At 34.3% G+C, this 12,707-nt stretch overlaps 1 protein-coding gene across 1 annotated transcript; it reads right to left on the reverse strand.

Moving 5' to 3' along the window:
- Positions 1-1,310: 1,310 nt before the first annotated feature.
- LOC132133038 (beta-hexosaminidase subunit alpha-like) lies at positions 1,311-9,392 on the reverse strand. Its single transcript, XM_059545700.1, has 14 exons — positions 9,046-9,392; positions 6,852-6,959; positions 6,549-6,614; positions 6,402-6,448; positions 6,191-6,301; positions 5,620-5,721; positions 5,337-5,469; positions 5,072-5,252; positions 4,595-4,681; positions 3,785-3,857; positions 2,532-2,706; positions 1,919-2,009; positions 1,714-1,821; positions 1,311-1,539 (listed from the first exon to the last, which is right to left on the reverse strand). The coding sequence occupies exons 1-14, from the start codon at positions 9,290-9,292 to the stop codon at positions 1,476-1,478; spliced, it is 1,593 nt and encodes a 530-aa protein (XP_059401683.1). The 5' UTR covers positions 9,293-9,392; the 3' UTR covers positions 1,311-1,475.
- Positions 9,393-12,707: the final 3,315 nt, after the last annotated feature.

The following is a 12,707-nucleotide window of genomic DNA, read 5'->3' on the forward strand; positions in this document are numbered from 1 at the left end:
AGACCATGTTAGTGCTGAGCGAGGGATCGGGAGGCTTATTCATTGCGTGCAACTTGCAGCTGAATCGCCAAAAAAAGAATCAAGCTGCTATTAGAAAACAAAAAATGAACTCACAGTAATAACGGCAGCTGAAATAAACATTTACATGTCTTTATAAAAAATACAAATAGTAAATATTTTGTCTGATAAATTTTTGTCTGATACAATATTTTCTAATTTCATTTTATTTTTAAAAATATTTTAATTTTGAATATTTAAATATCTTATTTACCAAAATTAATATTTAAATACAATATAATATAATTTAGATATTAAATAATTTTAGAGAAGGAAATAAAACATTTAGAGTATATATTTAGATATAATTTATAAAATACATGCATATACATGCATATATATATATATATATATATATATATATATATATATATATAATTATACACAGATAGAGAGAAAAACCTTTATTATTAATAAAATTATAATAAAATGCATAATTTATTTATTTATTTATTTTTTGAGTGAAAACAGGTTTATTTAAAATTATTTTTAAAGACCCTAAAACTCACTATAATAAAATAAATTAAAATAAACAAACAAACAAACAAACATCTCCAGGCAGTGCTGGAATGTTAACTAAAACTAAAAATATTTTTAAAAGTTTTTGTTAACTAAAAAAAAAAAAAATGGATGAAAAAGTTGCCAACTAACTAAAATAATATGTTAACATTAAGTACTAAAATGATTAATTAAAAAGTGAAATAAAGGTAGATAAAATAAATTACAATTAAACATTAACATAACAATATTACTAAAATGTAAAATAAAGTATAATATTATAAATGCTATATAAAAAATTATAAAAGAACATTGACTGAACTTGCTTTCTGCAGCTACACTAATAATACCAGCAGCTAGTTTTGGACGTTCACACCTCTCTCTGTCCTTCTGTATCTTATAAAGCCCATCAGAGTTAATAGGATCTTCTGCTGTGCTGCTCTGAGACGGGATTGGTGTCGTTGTGCCAGGCGATTTCATTAAATGTGTAGCTACTTTACATCAGCCATTTACCCCATACTCTCCGAATGTGGGAAATCAGGAGCAAACCTAACCTTTGTCAATGAAATGATGAATTAACTGACTGAGATGTGCATTTTACATCTGCCACTACGATAATGACTTGATTTTCTTTTTAAGTGCAACTTAAGTGTGCAAATACTATTTGGGGCCATTGTATTTAGGGCTAAATATAATCATGTTATTAGTATTATTAAAAAAGAAGATTAACTTGTAACTTAATACACAATCAAATCATTCTTGAATAGATTTTTATTAATAAATTTCACATTTTCTTTCGTAAAAGTCAGTTTACATGATTATTAAAAATTGTTTGAATTAAAAAAAATATAGAGACATTATTGTGCAAATTCCAATGCAATATCGCAGTGCATAAGCACATCGCTCTTAATTAAGTGGACTTACAGGCCATCATACTCATGTTTACATTGACCAACAAACAGCGGCTCCGCTTGAACACCCCGCCTGCAGCAACACAAACATATATATACTTGGAATAGTATTCTTATACAATACATATATAAGCAATAAAGCATGTATATGTTTTAATAATACTAAATATTTCACTTTGAATGTGCACTGTGCCACTGAAACGAAGCAGAAATTGATGAAGAATGATTCCAAACATATTTCCGATACCTTAATAGTTCACAGCGAAACTCTTCCAGGCGAGGGAAGGCCAGATCTGCGTTCAGGGTTTTTTCTTCATTGCTCCACAACCTCTCCGCTGCAGCACAGGCTCTCGGCCTTCACAGACACAACGATCACAAAGATGCAAGGTTTTGCATGAATAATAAGAATAACAATATGAATTCTAATCTTGTCTGTGTATTTTTTTTCATACCAGAGGCGTGGGGTCAGATTGGTGGCGTCGACATATTCACCCCACATGGCCACCTCTCCACCAATCACCAACTTCTTCTGCTCTTCAGTCCCTAAATCAGAAAAATAATAATAATAATAATAATAATTACAAAATACAACACATACAACTTAAGTATTAAACTTAAAACTATAACCAAAGAAACATAATTGAAAAGTAGAAATGTTGCCCTGGCATTTATAAAAAGGCATTTAAATAAAACTAAAATAAAACAAGTTTAAGCTGAAAAAATATAATAATAATAATAATATATTCAAATATTTGAAATGGATAAATACAAATATTTTTCTGCTCTCCTGTCCCTAAATCATAGGGGAAAATGCACCAAATAACCAAAATAAAACAGATATAAATGTAAGAATATGTATAAAAATACTGCCTTGGCAGCTAACTGAAATAAAACAAGTTTAGGCTAAAATTACTGAATTCACTAAATTAAACGTCCTAGAACTCAGCTCCTTCGAATCTGAACCAGGAAACACCATCAGGTTCTCCTCAGGTTCACCCATCTGCTTGTATATTTTGTATCAAACATTTGAGATTGCACCGCAGCCGAACATGCTGCTCCACACACCGGAGAAATTCTGGGGCTGCACTGCGTAGGAGTTACGCCAGTCCTGGCCGTAGCTGATGTGGTTGATGTACCAGGGGGCAGAGAGCAGGACCCTGTGCCCAGCCTGGGTCATCCTGCTCAGTTCAGCCTGGTAATGTGCACCCTTCCAGATCTCCAGAACCGTGTCCTGTGGAATCTGAAGCAGCAGGAAACATTCATTAATCTGCACAGATGCAACATTCTGAGGCTTTCACAGAGCGTTCTGTGGAGGGAGGACAGAAAATGATGGAAAGAAGAAGTGGAAACGTTGCAAGTTAGATTCAAACTCAAAAAGCCCAAAAGAGCGCAATGTGTTAATCACTATGCCATGGTTCTGACATACAACAAAAATGATTTTGATAAACGTTGCTTTATTTCTTCTGACAGACTGGGGAAACTATTTGTGTCACACTATCAAACCTCGACCCTTGATCGCCATCTTCTGGTGAGAAAGTGCAATGATCGTGACAACAGGATTTCATTCTGAGGCCTTTCATTCATCTTTTTTTTGCCCCTATTGTACTAGTTATTTAATTGGCAATGTTATTTTAGTATCAAAATACTATTATAGTTTTCCTTAATAATTTGAATTAGTTTCTATTGGAATATTTTCTATTATAATTTTAGTTACAGTTTTGGTACTTTTTGATTTTTGTTTTAGTTATTTTAGTACATAAAGATAAAGTACAAGAGAGATGTTTTTTTGTTTTTCCATTTCTTTAAAGTTAATGTTCAAGTCATATCTTTTTGTATGGCTTTAGTTTTAATTAACTATAATATCCCTGCTTAGCTAATGCAATACCAAAATACAAAGTTATATATGTTTATATATATATATATATATATATATACATATACAAAGTCATGCTTTGTTTAATTCTCATAGCAGAACACACATTTTCACACCAAACAGAATGAACATCTGAGAAAAATCAGCACTACACTGAGACACCCCACTGCAATCTCTAGTGTTTTACTAGATAATCATGCTCTGACCCCCCCCCCCCCCCCCTAAAGCCTAAGGGCCGCACAATGTAATAACGGGCTCAGCTGTGTGTTGGTTTCGGCAGGTCGAGATAGAAAGGGGCTGCCAGGATCTCACACAGGTAACAGCCCTGCTTCCAAACCTCCACCACGTACTTAGATCTGGGCTAGAAGAAAAGCTTCTCATTCCTGTTACAATCACACATACATCTTTTCAAAGTGCAAGCGTAGAGCAGACTGTTAGCACTCACTCGCTCGTGGTAGTCAAACACGTCCTGCCAAACTATGGAGGTCCTGTTGAGAGCGGCGGTCATGTTCATTATACTGAAGAACAATCAAGAGAGACATAAACATGAACACTGTGCTCACAAATATGCTATTGGTGTTTATTCAGTAAATTGGTAAAAATGTATTCTTCTTTGCATGAACTGCCACAAGACAAAAATGTGTACAAGACATATTAAAACAGAATTTAATTAAATAATTATCTAATGGTTTTTGTATAATTATTTTATGGTTTCAACCAAGAACATTTTAGAATCATAGATTGAACCTAATAAAATTAAACTGTTGAAAAGTAAAATATAAATTAATTTGAAAAAAAAAAATCTAATAATTGATATTTATTTTTGCTAAATAATTGCATTTAGTAAATAATTTAATTTAGTAAGTGTTTCAAAAGTGACTTTAAAGACATTTCAAATAAATGCTAAACTCCTGCAAAAAAAAAAAAAAAGTCAGTTTCCTCAAAAATATGAAGCAGCACAACTGTTTCCAACATTAATCATAACAATAAATGTTTCTTGAGCACCAAATCAGAATATTAGAATGATTTCTGAAGGATGATGCTGAAAATTCAGCTTTGCAACCCAAGAATAAAATACATGTTACAATACATTACAATAGAAAACGGCGTTTTTAAATAGTAAAAACATTTTACGTTGTTACTGTTTTTATTTTTGATCAAATAAATGCAGTCTTCATGAACATAAGAGATCTCAAAAACATTATAAAATCTTACAGACCCCAAACGTTTGAACATTAAACACATTTCCACTCACCTCTCCATATAGAATGATTCCAGTTTGGTAAAATCCTTTCCAAAGCCCATCTTTTCCATAAACTTCCGCACATTGGGATTCGACTGCCTGTTTGAGAGGATAACACTGCTAAAGTCTCTGAAGGAAAAATCCACCATTTTTTCTTTGGTTTGTGCAGTTAAGCTTCAATGATGCACCCGAGACAATATCATTCTGTCACTGAGTTTCGGTTCCTTGCCGCTCTCGCCTCTGGCTTGCTTAGTTGGGGTCACTTCATCTACAGCGATATCGTGGACTTAATTGCAAATAAATGCACAGACACTATTTAAACTGAACTGAGATGACATCACTGAATTCAATTATTAACTGTCACTTTGCATTATTGACACACTGTTTTCCTAATGAATGTATTTCAGTTGTTTTGACACAATGTATTTTGTTTAAAGCGCTATATAAATAAAAGTGACTTGACTTGACTCATCTGACAAAAACGCTTACCAGCAGGAAAAACTGACCTCATCTCCTCCTAAATGGACGTAAGTGTCAGGAAAGACAAACTTCACCTCCTTCAAGAGGCTTTCCATGAACTTATAAGTGGAGTCTACCGTCGGATCGACAGGTCCGAATGAACCAGAGGGAACACCCCCCTTGTAACAGGGAGTCAAGAGGCCTGGCTGTCCTGAGAAAAGAGAACAAACGACATTAGTATGTATAATCTCTGATTTCATGTTTTTTCAGTAGATGTGTGTGTGTGTGTGTGTACCTTTCCCCCATGACTGAGTGTGTCCAGGAGAGTCAAACTCAGGAACGACTCGAATGCCTCTCATTCTGGCATGTTCTATCACCCTCATCACATCTGACTGTGTGTAGATGTGAGTGAACGGATGAAAAGATCCCTACAAGGAAAAGACAGAGCAGTGATGTTACTGTTCAAATGCATACAAGTTTACTTTAAGCAGTTCTGAAGAATAGTGGTAAAAATGAGGAGTGTGTCTGAAATTATTTTTTTTGTTGCAGTTTTGGAGCTGATTTTACAGCATCTCTACCTTCTTGCTGAGGTCAGGAAAAGTGCGGCTCTGATACGGGAAAGAAGGATCATCCACGATATGCCAGTGAAAGACGTTAAATTTACTGTAGGCCATAGCATCCTAATAAAATACAAATATTATTTATTTTATTTCACGATACTGGTTAGAAGTTTAGAGTCAAGAAGGTTTTTTTTTTTTTTTAAATAAATGAATGCTTTTATTCAGCAAGGATGCAATAAATGTATCAAAAGTTACAGTCAACAGTGCCTTTTGAGATGTGTTGATGCCATGAAATATACAATCAACTTATTTTTCCCTTAAAATGGAACATTTTCTCAGTTTAAACATTTGATATGTCCTCTATGTTGTATTCTGAATAAAATATTGAAATTTGAAACTTCCACATCATTGCATTCTGTTTTTATTCACAATTTGTACAGCGTCCCAACTTTTTTTGGAATCAGGTTTGTAGAAAATTATTATTTTAAATGGTAAAATCATTTCTGATCACGTAAATTCAGCCTTGGTGAGCAAAAGAGAACTTTTTACATTTTTATTTTATTATTTACAATAAACAGTAAATACACACCAGGGTCTTCAAAATAGCATGAAGGGGTAAATAATGCCTTGAAGTGTCCAGTAAAAGTCCCCTGAATGCAAAACGTGGGAAGTCTACAATCTCCGTCTTGTTGATAAAATACTGTATGGAAAGATTAAGTAGATGAACATACAGTATATTAGCATAAAGCTGCACTATAGCAATTTATTACAATGCCTAAATCCTGTCACACAATACTTACAGAGCCATAATCGTCCTGGTACACAAGCTGACTGAAGGACTCCAGACCTGATTTTCAGGTTTTATATGTTGAAAAAGACACAACTGTTAGTGTTAGTGCTTTTAATTCAAGCACAGAATAAAAGAGACGAGGAGCATAAATCCACACCTCTCAAAGCGCCCCACACAGTCACTGATCTCAGCACAGCCTGGCCCTCTGACACACTCAGCGTATCTGCAACAACACAACAAGAGTACAACGTCGTTAGTATGTCTAAGCATAACAGATATCAAAATATATATCCAAAAATGACACAAACATATTCATTAATTATAACTGACAGGATTCAAAAGGCACTGTAGAACAGACTCCCCTTTATAATTTAGTGGACTTTTTGTCTAACTTGACTGGAGCATTTAAAAGGTCAAAGGTCAGTTAGGTCTTAAGATCACACGATCAGGAGATACTCACAGCTCTCGTCTGAATCTTCGTCAGGGTAGCCGTCACATCCTCTGGTTTTGACGCTCACCAACACGACAAAGGGTTGAGGCTCCGGCCACATGTACTGAAGCACATTTTCTGTTCGAATAAACATACAATACTCATATCAAAACGCATTGTTTTATAGTGGAAAATTGTTTCATTTGAATATGAAAAGCTATGAAGATGAGCCACAAGATTTTCGCCCAACTGGGAGGTTTTGATTTTGTTTGTGCGGGTGTATTTGAAGTTGAAGCACATTTTTATTATTTTCGTTAATTTTTTTTTTGCGTGTTAGCTTGTTGCACTAATTACGTGTTTATTCTAATTACTTATACTCAGCTTTCTTGTCTGCACTTGAGTTGTGTTGTGCTCCCAAAAGAATCATCATGTTCTCTTGCCAAACATTAGCATTTCTCTGGGGAAAGCAATACTTTAGCGTTAGAACACAAATGTTTAGCGAGAGAAAGCAAAATGTCAGTGATAGAGTGCAAATTTCCTGGGGACAACACCATTCGTTTGTGAAATAATGCAAATGTTTTGCGAGAAGAAGTTAAGTTTTTTCGGGGGAAATGCAATACTTTACAGGCAAAACGCAAACGTCTAGCAAGAAAACACAAACTTTCTCAGGGAAATGCAATACTTTACCGATAGAACCAAACTTCGAGCAAGAGAACGCAAATGTCGAGTGAGAGAACATGAAGTTTCTCAGAATCAGTGCTGCGCAGTACCGGTACTTCTATAGTGTTTAGTGTACTGGCACTTTTTGACATGTTGCAGGTACTGAGTCACAGTGTCAGTGTCTGGGTGATCAGAAATGACACTATAGAGAACACTACCCAGGAGGTCATTTGAAACAGGTAAACTTGTGGAGAGTTCAAGAATCCAGTAAGGGAATGCATTAGTAATAAGTTCATGTATTTGGCACAAGTGTTTTATAATGAATTCTGGCTGAAGGTGTTTTAGATTAAGCTTCTGACACAGAAGAGCGTATGCTGCTTGATCCTCCAAAATGGCACTACGGTGGTGCAGAGAGAAACAGAGAAGACGAATTGTTGAAAAAATTCATTAATTTTGTTTTCTTCACGTACAAAAAAAATATTTTCCTCGCTCCATAACATTACGGTTGAACCACTGATGGCAGATGGGCTATTCTGACGATGTCTTTCATACTTTTCTTGACTTTGACAGTGTAACTTATTCGCCACTATGGGATAGTCACAAGCTTCCTGGTTTTCATCCAAAATATCTTAAATTGTGTTCAGAAGACGAATAAAGCTTTAATGGGTTTGGAACGACTTGGGGATAAGTGATTAATGACAAAATGTTCATTTTGGGGTGGAGTGTCCCTTTAAGGCAGCAGGTTTAGTGGTCTTTTGGCGTCTCCTGTGGTCCTCTTTGGTATCGCAGCTTAATTGGTGCTTATTTATGTTAAAAATGCTCTAAAAAATCTTTATTTCTTTTGACATTATATAAATACATTTGGAATTATGAAAATGTATTAATTTATATTTTATCCAGTTCAAGCACTGGATAGAACACAAATGTCTAGTGAGAGAATGTGAAACTTAGAAACGATAGAACTTTGGGTTTTCTCAAAAACACATTTTTTTCCCCACCTCATTTCCAGCACAAAAGTTTTTTGAGTGAACGCAAAGTTTCTCATATTTTTTTTCTTTCCTCATTTTGTTCCCTTTTTCATGTGCCCTTGAGGGTTCTGTACAAAGAGCCAAAGGAACTGAAAAAAAACGAGTTTGTGGACATATCTATTTTTTTATTATTATTATTTCCTCTTATATATATATATATATATATATAGAGAGAGAGAGAGAGAGAGAGAGAGAGAGAGAGAGAGAGCAATATTAATACATTAGCAATATTAGCAATATTATTACAAACTAAATAAATTTAAATAATAATAAATAAGATAAAAAGGAAAGCGGATAAAGTCTATTTTTTTTGTGGCTTGTCCTTATACTGGAACAGCTCATTTTTAATGATATCACTGACTGGGATGATGTTTTTAACCAACTGCATTTATTAATAAAATATACATTTTAAAATACATTATCATTTCATATTTTTAAATAATGATTTTAAACATGTTTTATGTTACCGTCTTGTTTATATGTTACAGTAAAGTTGTAACTACACGGAAGTAAATCTGTGTGATTAATTCTCAGACCTGATCCTGTGGTGAAGTCGGGGAATATGATGGAGAAGTATCTGTTGAAAGCGGCGTCCAGGACGGAGCAGCCGGTGTGCGCGGCCGAGTCCGTCCCGTAGGTGAAGGAGAACCGCAGCGGACTCAGAGGGTCTCTGTCCGAGGACTGAACGAGCTGCTGCGGGAGCGGCCAGACTCCGTCCACCCGCTGCACACACACACTGACGACAACTAACAGCAGACAAGAGTGTGTGCGGGTGTGAGCCATGTTACTGGACACTGGACACAGAGCTGTCGGACTGCGGGTCTGCTCGCACTACACAACCGTGAAGAAGCGCTGAAGCTGTCAAACACGAGTCATATGACAGAGGACCCGAGGAGAGAGCCGTCACTCTCATTGGCTCCGCTTGAGTCACGTGCTCTACTTCCGGGATGGTTTGCATATGTAGGCTAATATAAAGGAAGGTAGATTAAAAAGATTATAGATCATAAAGTTAAAAAGCCATACAATTAGTGTGAAAGTAATAAGTGCAGTGAATTGCGAATATTATCGAGAAAGAATTGGGAAAACTATTGTTTTACAAATTTATTTAGTGTTTATTTAGTTTACTCTGCCTTATTTTATTTTATGTCATTGGTATTTTTGTTAATTTGTTAATGTTTATTGTTTTTTCATATGCTGTGTGTGTGTGTGTGTGTGTGTGGTAACATGCCATATATATATATATATATGTTATTATATTATTATAATAAAGCACACTAGTGCAAATGGCCAGTCTATTATATTATGTTATATTATATTATATTATATTTTGTTATGTTGTGTTATTATGTTATATTAGCCTATATTACAGTACATTATATTATATTGCTGCCACAATCTTTTTATTACATTGTTATTTGTCTATTGTTTTTTTGTTTATTGTTTGTGATTTATAAAAAAATCAAGTATTTTATAAATTGAACATTTTATAGACTAAACTAAATTTGAGAGTCAGAAAAAACCTCTAGAGGGCGTTAATAAATAGTAAAACAAACTTCTCAACTTAACCAACTTTTCAGCAATATTGGGAAAGTTACGGAAACAATCAGTGATTTGGTCCTTTCAAAAAAAAGACAAAAAACAATTAACGGGTAAATGGATTTTAATATGAATCATTTACTCGTTCATTTTTTTGTATTTTTCTGTATTTTGACCATGAATATACATGACAAATGTAACAGCATTTTAAAGGAAAGTGCATCTAATGGCATCATTAAAATAACCAATACGTCATCTGATTTAATGTAGCCTACAGTTGTGGCTGAAAATATTGGCAACCTTGGTGAATATTATCAAAGAAGGCTGTGAAAATTCATCTGCATTGTTAATCCTTTTGATCTTTTATTTAAAAAAAATCACAAAAATGTATACTTTTATTGGATAACTTAAAATCGGGGGAAATATCACTATGAAATAAAGATTTTTCTCAAATATTCGTTGGACACAATTATTGGCCCCCTAGAAATTCTTATTAGTAAAATATCTCTGAAGTATATTCCCATTCATATTCACAATTTTGATTATAAACATGAAATTATCCAGCCATGGCTTCCTGTTTCACAGAAATATAAAGAGGGAAAACAAAGCCCAAATGCCCTTAATCATCAATCACAATGAGAAAAACCAAAGAATATGTTTCTGATGTGCAGCAAAAGATAATTGAGCTTCACAAATTAGTGAAGTGGCTTTAAGAAAAGAGCTAGAGCAGTGAAAATTCCCATTTCCACCATCAGGGCAATAATTAAGAATTTTCAATCAACAGAAAATGTTGAAAATGAATCTGCCTGGAAGAGGACGTGTGTCTATATCATCCTAATGAATGGTGAGGAGGAGTGTTTGAGTGGCTAAAGACTCTCCAAGGACCACAGCTGGAGAATTGCAGAAAATAGTTGAATCTTGGGGTCAGAAATCTTAAAATCATATTGTCAAACAGCACCTACATCACCACATGTTGTTTGGGAGGGTTTCAAGAAAAATCCAAAAACAAACTCCAGCATATTCATTTATCAGACACGACTGGAACTTTAAATGGGACTGGCTTCTATGGTCAGATGAAATGTAAAAAATTAGCTGTTTAGCAGCAAACACTCAAGATGGGTTTGTGAACACAGAGATAAAAAATACCCCATTTGTAGAATGAAATATACAGCTGTATTTTTGATGTGGGCCTACAAAACCAAGCTTCTGCTATAACCATTCCAGTCGTCTGACCTGAACCCTACAGAAAATGAGTGGGGTGAACTAAAGAGAAGCACCACCAACATGGAGCTGGGAATCTAAAGGGTCTTGAGAGATTCTGGATGAAGGAATGGTCTCTGATCTCTTCAGGTGTTCTCTAACCTCATCAGACATTATAAGAGAACATTTAGACCTCTTAAACTGGCAAATGGAGGTTTCAAAAAGCATTGTATAAATAGGTGCCAATAATTGTGGCCAATGTGTATTAGAGAAAAACATTTATTTCATAATGATATTTCCCTCCATTTTAAATTCTTATCATCCAATGAAAGGATAAGTTTTTATGATTTTTTTAAATAAAAGATCAAAAGGATTAACAATGCAGATGAATTTTCACAGCCTTCTTTACCAAGGGGGCCGATATTTTTGGCAATGACTGTATGTTATCTGAATGGAAGATGACACGCTACAACCAAAGTGCATACAGAAAACACGAGATTAAATTACCACGAACCATAACACCAGTGCTCCATGAACAAAAGTTAGCATTATGTATTTGCTTTTAAACAATCATCCCTGGCTAGTAAAGCACTATCGAGAGTGAAAGCCAGTTGCCAACATAAAGAGACAAAATCAGGGTAAACATGTAGTAAACCTTTGTTTTAAGCTTTATTTAGCACATTAAATAAGTCTCTTAAAATCCCAATACTTACTTTCTTCTATGGAACACACACACAAAAAAAAGTTATTTCTGAAAGTCTATAATGTCAGATCAATTATATAATTATATATATTATGCAATCTATAATGGCAGAATCAAGTGAACTCAATGTAACAATTGTCGTCTCAGGGTCTCTGACTGTCACTGGCCGGAAATGCCATCCTGTACTGTGACGATAAAAGAAATATGACTCATACAAATGTTATTGGATCCTTACCAAAAGATTTCAAACTTGAGATCTCATCACTGTCTTTAACATGCTTATCATTTTCCATGGTATTCACAACGAGGAGCAGGAATAGCTTATTGACCCATGTGCAATTTATTAATTGATAGATATGTATTTATAGATAAATTATGATTTTTGCCTTAACGTTTATAATTATGTGATATGTTATGCAAAATATTTTTATTGTATTTGTTGCGTTTTATATGCATTTCAACAGAACCACACCCAGTGAAACCAGTGAAAACTGGTTTAAGCCTAAATACACAAACACACTCTGAACATACTGTAAAAATACAGTTATTGAGAATTACTCACAGTTTGAAGCAAAGTTAAACGCCCCAACCTAGGTGTGCATTGATTATTATTGTTAACTAATAAATCTTTGTGGAAAAAAGGAGGTTATGTAAGTATTAGGGAGTTTGGTTTGTCCACTCAGAGAGTTTTTTGTTTTGTTTTTTGTACTGGAAATCGGTGATTGTCAGAATGTTCAAATGATTACTTTCTGAATTACT

The sequence above is a fragment of the Carassius carassius genome, chromosome 50 (genome assembly GCF_963082965.1).
Source record: "Carassius carassius chromosome 50, fCarCar2.1, whole genome shotgun sequence".
NCBI classification, from domain to species: Eukaryota; Metazoa; Chordata; class Actinopteri; order Cypriniformes; family Cyprinidae; genus Carassius; species Carassius carassius.

Excerpts from the sequence above, each read along its gene's own strand:
- LOC132133038 (XM_059545700.1), bottom strand. The coding sequence starts at position 9,292 with ATGGCTCACACCCGCACACACTCTTGTCTGCTGTTAGTTGTCGTCAGT. Across the intron at positions 6,302-6,401 it reads ACCAGGACGATTATGGCTCT|TATTTTATCAACAAGACGGA; the intron begins GTAAGTATTGTG and ends CTTTCCATACAG. Across the intron at positions 5,722-6,190 it reads ATGCTATTTTGAAGACCCTG|GATGCTATGGCCTACAGTAA; the intron begins GTGTGTATTTAC and ends GTATTTTATTAG.